This window comes from Geospiza fortis, unplaced genomic scaffold (genome assembly GCF_000277835.1).
Source record: "Geospiza fortis unplaced genomic scaffold, GeoFor_1.0 scaffold12, whole genome shotgun sequence".
Lineage (NCBI taxonomy): Eukaryota > Metazoa > Chordata > Aves > Passeriformes > Thraupidae > Geospiza > Geospiza fortis.
Window position 1 is genome coordinate 2,797,931 of NW_005054323.1, and position 10,814 is coordinate 2,808,744.

General features: G+C 33.3%; 1 protein-coding gene across 1 annotated transcript in view; it reads right to left on the reverse strand.

Moving 5' to 3' along the window:
- Nucleotides 1–10,814, reverse strand: part of VPS13A (vacuolar protein sorting 13 homolog A) — a 99,690-nt gene that overhangs the window by 9,888 nt on the left and 78,988 nt on the right. The window contains exons 62-69 of the mRNA XM_031056872.1: nt 10,789–10,814; nt 10,589–10,670; nt 9,954–10,067; nt 9,441–9,516; nt 9,176–9,339; nt 8,758–8,803; nt 8,367–8,490; nt 7,341–7,455 (exon numbers count right to left, since the gene is read on the reverse strand). The exon at nt 10,789–10,814 is cut by the window's right edge and continues 81 nt beyond it. Coding sequence (XP_030912732.1) covers nt 7,341–7,455; nt 8,367–8,490; nt 8,758–8,803; nt 9,176–9,339; nt 9,441–9,516; nt 9,954–10,067; nt 10,589–10,670; nt 10,789–10,814 — 747 coding nt within the window. The remainder of the gene's footprint in view (nt 1–7,340; nt 7,456–8,366; nt 8,491–8,757; nt 8,804–9,175; nt 9,340–9,440; nt 9,517–9,953; nt 10,068–10,588; nt 10,671–10,788) is intronic.

The following is a 10,814-nucleotide window of genomic DNA, read 5'->3' on the forward strand; positions in this document are numbered from 1 at the left end:
AAATAAGCTCAATGTCTTAAAAGTGGTATCTCTGCACTTGGAGAGATTCCTAATCACACCACGCCTTCTTATTGTAATGAGAAGCAAGCCAAGAGGCCTTCGACAAAATTAGAAATGATACAGAGCAAAATTAAGTAGTGGAGGCAAAAATTAAAATCTATTAATCTTCTGGTAATAGTTCTAAAAATACTAGTAGTATGTGTGATACTTAAGTCAGAATGTTTGACAACCTTCCTGAACTCACTCAGATGAAATAGTATGCAAAAAAATACTGAAAAGGCTGTTACTGCTTAAAAAGTTGTTGTAAATCTGCTGTTCTCTCTTGATGTTCAAATTAACTTTCATCTGGGCTACCAGCATATTTCCCTATGAACTGGATACTGGCCAAATGTGTGAATTCTGAAGGCAATCCACTCTCATTGCTAGAAACTCCAACCCTGAATGCATCTTTCAGCTCAAATTATAAGGTAATTTTTTCAAAAGCAGTAGAATTGCTAATTTCAGCAGGCTAACCTGGTATTATTATCTATTCAGCCTTCCTCACAGAAACACTTAATAGTTCTAACCAGTTCCTAAGTGACTTCATAGATGTAGCTTGAATGAGTGTGGAAAAAGGGGGAAAACTGTTAAAGAAAAAGTAACATGTAAAACATTCATTTTTCACCATGCAAAATTCTTTCATCATTTATGAAAAATGACCACCGATAATCCTTTATTACCTACTTCCTCATTTCAATTATCCTAATGTGCAGTGTCATTATACAAAATTAGAAGCAATGCGCAATGTCCATGATGCATTAGTATCTGTATTCAGATTCCATTTAGCCATGCTGAACAGTAACTCTGAAATCCACCTGGTTTTATTAAAATCAGAGGGAATCTGTGGTCACAGTTAACATTTAAATCTAAGGCCACAGCAAGACAATAAAAATTAGGACAGCAGTTTTTTTCAGAACGCAAAACTTCTGTTTCACAGCAGAAATACAAATTGCCTATGATGATGGGCAGAATCATCTTAATAAATTTTTGGTCTGAATACACAGAATTTGTTTGAGCATCTGAGATGGAGAAACCATACTGATCTACACTTTCATCATGATGACCACATCTAGATGTTCTGTTTCCTGCCAATACAACCAAAACTCTTGGATTCATACCATATGAAGCATGATTGACCAGCAGGAAAATTAAAAAATATTGTCTTTACGTTTCAGTCACAATCAAGTAAAAATGAAATTGAGTAATGCAGGCTTCCGTATTCCTCTGGAACAATCAGTGTCAACTGGTTTCAGACTTTCAGCTTCCCATAACTGTCTTCTATTTGGGATTGGGCAACAGCTATGTAATAGTACCCAAATGTTGCATATTTAAGTGGTAAGGATCCTGCTTTTTCTTTTAACCTAGACAGACAAGGTTTTCCAAAGCAGGACAGATCATGACATCTGTGAGTCAGCAAAGGGACCAGTAAGCTAGACAGCATGTATGAATACCTGGTAAGAGTCTGGACAATGTCAAATAAAAATGAAGTTATTTCGAACTTCATAAAGAATGTAATTTTGCAAAGTGAAACCTTAGTTTTAGGGTACTTCAGAACATGGATGTTTAAGTTTTGATTTGAAATCAAGCACAAGAACAGTGAGGGAAAGATAGCAAGAATTAGCGTGACATACTTTTCCAACTCCTCAGATGTTCCTCCTGGCAGACCAAAGTGTGAATACTAAGGAACAAGGGGCTGCTCAAATCACTTCAACATCCTTCCTGACACGAAGCTCAAGACCAAAAAGAATCACTAAACAAAAAGCTGAACACCTCCAATACAAGAGGATATGGTAATGAAGCACAGCTTTGAAGGACTGTCTTCTCTGAAGCAACATAATCGTACAGCAACCTTATACAACACAGTATAACCATCCTCACAAACTCACTAGTTATAAAAGAAAATTAAAAATAATAATTACAAAAATATTTTGCATATGTTTTGAAGTTGGGTAGACATTGACACAGAGAACCACTGACTGCACAGCGCAACTGCCAGTGACTCAGCTTCAAAAGCACAAACCCAGTCTTTCAGCTTTATTTCCTGGCAGGCCAACACCTCACACATCTGTTGCTTCTGCAAATTACGAGTAACAATTTATGCATAAGTCTATTAAATGATCCCCAAAATGGTCTAAAGTATCCCCTGACAAGGACCTATGCCTACAGAGCATCTTGAGAAAACCAGACCACCAGAGAGGCCTGAACAAAAGGGATGTACTGGATGACATCAAAGGTAAAGAGCACAGCCAGTTAGTCACATCAGCAAGGAGGAAGTTATACAAGTCACTGTAAGAGTAAAACTGAACTCTTGGGAAAAGCTGCATTGCCAATTTGTCAACAGTACAAAATTTAGCAATCTGAGACAAAAGAAGGACACTTGGACTTGGAATTTTCAGGGACACAATGAGATGAGTAGACTTCAAATTCAGTTTAGCAGTTAAAAGGAATGGGATAGCGGAATTATGCAGCCAAAAGTTCAACTGATAAAATACTTTAAATTAAATTTTAAAAAATTTGAAAATGTGGTCTCTCTTTTTTGCTACAATACTTTAAATCCCTAAAGAAAATGATCTCTAATTAGTTTCAGTGTTTTTGTTTTAGTTCTGGGTATTCTTCCATCCTGAAAGAACATCAGTTTCTGCTATTAGTTTTCACAGCTTTTTGTCCCATGACCTAAACAGAAAGTAAGTACTAATATCCCAGATGGTAAAATTTTTTGCTATCCCAAATCCCCATATCCACAGATCCAATTTACTTCTTTTTCTATGTATGTTCAGAGAAACCTAGACTCAAGAAAGAAACAAGTAAAATACTTGCACAAAATTACTATCTTTTCTATTAACACGAAAACTTCAAAAATAGAAAAACAGAACTATACCAAAGAGACAAAATATTCTAGGGTATATAATCATACTTGCCAACTCCAACTAGAGTTGTTAGTTTTGTCGGGCTTTTTTTTTTACTTAGCATTCTACAACCTTTTAATCTAGCAAGTAAAGAACAAATACTTTTCATTTATACTGCATTGTAACTTGAATTAGTAATATCTGACCCAGAAATACTACCATTCACTACTAATTTTACTTCCATGTTCTGCATAAACTTGTAGGATTTTAAGTGAAAAAAATTTAAAACCTAGGTCAATTTTTGGGGCAAAAATTATGACATTTCTAATGCATTTTCTAGTAAGATTGGTCATTACAAAAACAAAACAATTTTATAGGATAAAAAACTAAATTGCAGTAAAGTAGCGCAAAAGAAAAAGATAACATTAAGTAACATTATTCCAGATTTTCAAAACCTAGTAAAGTTAATTAAATGTCACAGTAACCTTTCCATTATGTTACACCTAACAATTTCCTCAACTTTTTGACATCATGTGTCTTTTTTACAGAACTGAAGAGCAAAATTATTTCCTATGTTCTTCAAAGAAATACGGCAAATCCATTTGTATCTGAAACATTCAAAATCCTTCCCACAATGTTTCAGGCAGTAACACACTGCAATAGAGCCTTTCATTTGTTTCTGCAAGGCATCCTTTAGAGGTGACAGCATCACAAAACAAATAGGAACACATGATCGGTAGCAATCATATGCATCATCAATTTCAGCTAAAACCATCTCCCAAACTGAGTTTGTCCCCCTTTTTCTCTGTGACATTAAGGGCAAAGGGTAACTGCCCAAGAGATCACCCTATATAGCAGTTTTTGAATGCACAGTGCCAGAATAAGCAATCTTAACAATTTTAATGGTTCTTCCCCCAGAATTTTGATAAATGGAAGCCAACAGACAATGAAAGACATAACATTACTTCATTGAATATGCAAACATTTCAGAAGCTCTTACTGTTTCAGAGCAATGCCAACTGCCCAGATAGTGGCAGAAGAAGTAATTTTCATTATAATACTGGTTCAGAATGATCTATTACAAGATATCTTTAAAATGAAACATAAAAATCTGAATTTAGTAACAAACCAGTAACAAAAAAAAGAACAAGAAAACTGTGCAAGCATTTCTGTGAATATAGAATAAACACCTTTTTAAGAAATCAGAAACTTGTAAAGGTATTTGGTAGAATTTATAATACCAAATTGTAGTCGATCAGTGTTGACACTTTCCCCTCACCCCCAAATGTCTAGGAAAAGAAAAAACTAAACACTTTTGCATATTAAGTATGTTTTATTACAAAATGTCTTGAAGAACTACTGTTATTTTTTTTACATCTGTCTGTGGTTTTTACATGGAGTTTAGTTCTGGGGCAGATTTCTTTTACTTTTTTTTGTTGTTATGAAAAAAAAATATTGACTTACAAAACAAATAATTTGTAGTCAAAATAAAAACCAAAAAAAACAGTTATTTCACATGTTTAAGGATACCAAAAGTTACACAAATTAAGTATTAAAAATTATGGTAAAACAAATGAAAAATGAGAAACTAAAAGTTTATGATAACATTTCTTGAAAAATGTATGTATTTTATATATTAAATACCTCTATAAGTCATTTAGTGGTCTTACACTATCTAGTTCCAGGAAACATGAGAAATAATGTTGGAACAGAACAGATGAATCCATTTTAGATATACTTTAGACATGTTTATTGTTAAGAAGAAAAGCAGACAAAATACTTTTGAAATAGTAATTGAATAAAACAGTCAAACAGCATTTTAACACCAATAAGGACTGTACAAATCAGTAAAGTTTTACTAAACACATTTAAAGCAATAGTAAATAAACCCTGTTAAACACTTATATAAATGCAAAAAACATTAAACACAGCTGATAAAAATACATCTGGAAATAAACTCTAAGTCACGGTATTACTTATTTCTTCATATTATTCAATACTATTTTACCTAATGTCTGCGTTTATCGGTAAGACTATCTTTATTATATTATTTGCTTGTTTGCCTAGCACTCATCATCATACATTTTATTATCCCCACATTTTTTTCACAGTTTAAAAAGTAAGAATTTAGTATCACAAAACCCCGATTACTCAGCGGGAATTATAGCAGCAACATTTAAAACTTAAAGGTCAAAAGAATGTGACAAAGGCCATGTACATCTGTTACAATTTACATTATCCTAACTCTCATCATCATCACTACTACTGTGAGCCACAGTCCATTCTTTGTAGGCCTGCCTTTTCTGAAAGCATGGTAAGGGAAGAAGAAAGCAGAAGTATTAGTTTAAAAGTAGTAGTTTGCCTGTCAAGTTTGTTAATTAAAGCAAAATAAAACCACAGAAAACAGAAATTCTGATGTGACACCCTAAGTTTAGAGCACAGTATGAGCACACAAAATATCCTATTTCCTTTGATCAGCATATACAATCTCTAAATCACCAAAAGAAGTTTTATTCCAACCTAATCCTGCAATCTGTTGAAAAGCTACAATACAGTGGCCACAGTGCGACCAGTCAGCAGACCTCTATGCAAAGAAGCATTGCAAAAGGGGAGAGAAATCTTTTTATCCAAAAGAAAATATTATTCTATTCAAACCCTTTGAAATAGTGGACATGCAATGCACTGAGTCTCATGCAAAACAAAGCAACAGCTCTAGAACCACAAACACTAAGAACCAAAATCATTAGTATACTTAAGGGTTAAATTAAGACACCAAATATCCTATAGCAGAATTTAATGACCGGGGAAAAAAATGCATATCTCTATTTTCTTATTTGACTACCTATAGGAAGACCTATAAGTCTACTCTGCTTGGAGCTCTGAAAATATTTCTTCAAGAGTAATTATGCCTTAGAATCATCAATAGCAAAAACTAATAAGAAGCTAGCAATCCTTCAGTTTTAGCTACATTCAAATGGTGGCTCCCATCACAAAATATCAAAAGCATTACAGAAGGCCACGCCTTAATGTATTTTAAGTTCTATAATGGAAGATACTGTACTTGGCCATACAATAAAGAAAATTGGAAATTACAAGTTACCTGGCAGATTTTTGTAAAGGTTTCTCAGGAAAAAACCCAAAATATAAAAACGTACAAATTTAAGAAGCAAAAGCAATGTAATTTCAGCTCATTAGAGCTGTTTGTTAGCACTTGTTTTAGCAATATACTTTAAAACAGACAAGGGGATGTTTGAAAATTTATTTTTTTAACAAAAAGAGGATAAAGATTAGTAACAAATTTATGTTATCCATCAGTAGTAGCTTGTAACTACCAGAGGGCAGAGGGTAGTTAAGGCTTAATGACAGCAGTTATAAATTGGAGAGCAGAGGTTAAAGCCATCTCTTTCACAAGAAAGGCACAGGTATAGTATTTATTATCAAAGCACTTTCATAGTTGGCTGAACTACATGACCAGTGAATGGAACAATGAACACAGCTAAGGCATCCCCAACAGATCAATCCTGTTCTTCCAGAAAATGAATGACAAACTAATGAAATGCAGGAGAAACCGAAACAAGAATGGAACTCAACATGGAACAAACAGCTGCAGCAATAATCAAAATTAGTCATAAAATGCTCTCCAAAGGCTACTACATTCTCATTTACTTCTCCAGAAAGGTTATTCTGGTACAATATTTTTGTAGCACTGTGAATCCTTCCATGCGTATTTTTAAAATTCTGTTTAAATTTATGCAATCACTAATTACTACTTTATTTGTTATGGTTGAACATTTCTAGAAAGAAGTTTTATTTCTAACAAAAAGAAAAAACAGAAACTCAGTAAGTTGTGTGTGTCAAACTGAAATTATTTCCCTGAGGGGAATTTTTTGAGTCAAATTTGCTTAAATGGCAGAAGAATCATTAAAAAGTAACAGGCTGTTCAGCATATACTTCCTGCAAACAGTATTCCATTTCGGAACTATTTATGTTCTTTCAAAGGCTTCAGTATGACACAAATACAACTATTTCTAGTGTCTTAAAAGTGCCTTTAAAATGCTGTTTTACACAAAATTGAGACTTAAAATCATTGTTTAAGCTATGTATTATAAAATTACTGAAAAAACTATGTGTATTTATCAAAAATTTTCAGAAAAATATAAAATTTAAAAGCATAAAACTTTTCATTAGCACATATAGACCTTTTTTTTCTTCAGAATGCTCTGTGCATAAACTTTTATAGATATACTGATCTACTTTATGGTGTCTCCCTCAAAAATTGTAGCACAGCAGCCAAATCCCCAGTGTGGTTACATGAGTAAGAAATTAAATTCTTAGCTACTGAGTTACTAGGTAAGAAGCGAATGGGAATTTAGGAAGAGGGAAATTCTAAAGTATTTATTTCTATGTAAGATGAGTTTAAATTTATGTCAAAAATTTATCTTTCATTTTCTTCACCTGTAACATTTGACTTCCAGTTCCATCTCTTAATCTGTAAGGTCTAATAACTCCATCTTCACCAAAGAAGCGAGGTGGTCGCAGGCTTATCACATCTTCTGATGAATCTGCAACCCTGACAAAGCAGAAAGTTTAAGATACATATCAATATCTCTACTCAACTATACTATTTAGCTAAGGAACGAAATTATTTTGTATACAAATAAAATTCTCGTATAACAACTATTCTTATCTATATATGCACTTTGGCATAATAACAGACATTACGGAAATCTATTTCCAAGAATAACAATTATGAAATTAGATGGCACAGAGCAGCACATATCTGTAAAAACCTAATTAGTGTCTAACTACTGCACTTCAAAACTTCAAAAGTAAAGACAACTCTACCACATAGAACTGTACCATATTTCTCTGATATTCTTCTTCAATTTCTCTGCCAAAAAACTTGAACAGGAAAACAAGAGACTGGCATTCTTATGGTAACAGAAATTATCCAACTCACTAAGAACAGGGCCACTGAACAATTGTATTTAAAGTTACCAAGTGTCTCTTCAAAACTGTCTCCTCCTCTATTGCACATAACAGTGTGGAATAATCTTCATCAATGAATTTATTAAAGTGAGACTGTCACAATATTTAAATGTAGTCTTGACATAGTTCTGAGACTGGCATCATCTAGTGGTCTTGGAACTAATTTCATAAAGGAGTAATAGTACATAAAGTAACTTTGAACACATCTGAAAAGTCCTTTTTTTTTCCTGCTTATTTGGGGTAGAAGTTAAAAATCATCATCTGAAGGAAGTCTAATTGCTGAGACATTTAAACTAGTTTTTTTTCAGTAATGCTAGAAATAGCTGAGATTTGTGTCTGTGATTTTTAAATTATATCAAGTGTGTATTTTGTTAAAGAGCCACCTATTTATTATATAAATAACATAGAAGTGATACGAAGACACAAGGTACTACTAGTATTACTATTGTCTCTTTCATGTTATATGATATTCTGTACACTTATTTCACTTACTTTTTAATACCCTGAAATGTGCTGCTTGCCATATCTATGATTCCACCAGTGGGCCTAGCTACTGCTCCAACTAAGCCTTTTCCAACACCTTTGAAAAAACCGGCTGCTCCTTCTTCTTGAGCTCCTAAAAGCATTAAAAGGAGTAAATCATTATAAATCACAGAGTTTCTCTTAAAATCTTAACACGTTTTATTACCATTTAATTACAAATCTTATTTGATACACAACTATGTAGTCTCCACACAAAGTTCATGTAAACAACATTTAAACTGTAAGTCAGGAGAAATATAAAATCTTGACAAAGAGTTTTATAACTCTGATTTACAACAGCTCATCAAAAATCAAGAATTTACCATTATGTGAACAGTTAATGCATCAAGACCAAACTTACCTCTTATTGGTTTTGTAACTATTCCTGTTATGCCACTGACAAAACCCTACCAGGATAAATAAAACAGACATTACAAATATGCTTCCATATAATATTTTTCATTTTTAACATTTTTCTTCCTACTTCATTGGTGAATAGCCTAAAAGTACATGTGTTTGGAGTATTCTAGAATTCACGACAAGCCAACAGAATTAGAGGCACCTGCTTCACAGTTTCTACCTTCTTTTCTATCCTCTTGCATTTTTGTATAAAACTATCATTTAATTGTAGCTATACACCTGCAAAACTAAAATTAAAATTAAGAAACTAATAAAAACTAACTCAAAAAAATTGAAAATCAACAACTCTCTGGTGAACACATCAAGTGCCTGGTACTCTCGCGTGCATAAAATTAATTAATTTTTGTTTTCCTCCTTACAGAAACCAGTCCTTTTCCACCACGAGTGATACCCTCTCTCAGACCAGTGGGTTGTTTATTCATGGCTTCTCTCCTTTTTTGCTGGTAATCTTCATCCATAGTTATTGCAGCTACTCCTTTTGCCATAGCACCTGTGATTCTTGAGGCAGCTCCTGCTAATCCACCTATTGGAATATAAACCAAATTAAAACTCTAATGCAATTTACAAATACTCATCTCTATTGTTTACTATTAGGCGAACTACCATCACAGCACTGAAACTTACCAACAGCTCCCCCTACTAGTGCTTTAAGTCCTAGTGCCATTCCCTCTATAAATTCCTCAGGACCCTGGATGGCTCCCTATGAGAAAAAAGGATATACTCATAATGAGCTTTGAATAGTATGCCTTGTATGTTTTTAAATCGTACATTTTTATTGGGATTCATATGTAACAAATAGGAAAACAGGATGACACTGAGTAATAAAGTGTGAAAGCACCCACAAAAGCTCCTGTGAAAGAAAGACAGACAATTTTAGAATAATAATTAATTCCATGAAGTCTGCTTACTTTAAGGAGAAGCAAAAGATTTGTTTTAAGGTGTGAACTGTAAGAAACGGCCTTTTGGTAGTTAAGTAAAGTAGACACTTCTGTCCTTTTTACTCTCACTTGAGTTTTCCAGGCATTTTCACTTGAAATTTTCAATTCTAAATCTGAATTTAAAATCAAAAGGTATTAATACAGATTTTCAATACAATGTCTATCTATCTACTTGTTAAAGGGCAGCAGAGAATTTTACCTGATATGGTTCATAGAAAAAAGCTTCTACTCCTTCAGACAAGCCTCTTATGAATCCAAATGGATTACCCAGCACATCAAGGCCAAGAATAAGAATATACATCTGTTTAATAGCCTAAAATGAAAATAGGTATTAGTGAAAATATTTCCTAAATCATACTAAAACAAAGGCAAACAGTGTAGAATCTCAGAATAAAACAGGGAAAGAAACATGAGTTCAATATAAAAACCTCAAAATTGTCCAGAAAAGCAAAAGTAGTTGTAATAAAAAGATGAAAAAATCAGTGAGTAACCCATATTATGTCAGCCAAGAAACAACATCACTTAAAAGCATTACAGTAGCCCCTTATTATTAATGATGTATGGAGAGGACTAATTCTTTTATGCAAAAGTATTCTGTTGGATTCTCTCCACTGAGAGAATGACAGGACTTTCAACAGCACACAAAAGCCAAAAAGATACTATGATTTGACTAGTACTAATGTCCAAGAAATTGCGTTAGTATTTTAATGTCAATCATGTTCTATCAGAGCTGCATTGTGTTTGCTTCCCCTATCTATTCCAGCAAGCTGTTTTGTTATCCATGCCACTTGGCAAAGCAATAAAATCCTTATTAAATCCTTATCGTATTCTCACCTGTTTTGAATAATGCCTTATAACTGCTGATTGAAGCTGCTGTGTAGTACAGAAGTGATACCTGAGCTCAAAGAATGCCAACCTAAAAAAGAGACAAAGGAAAAAGTAAATCCTTACTACGCAGAACAAAATAAAACTCAACACACGTAATATTGGTATAATCTTTGTGAGTGATTTTTACATTCATATTTTTAACCTACTTAAAGACAATATCTTGTACATCTGT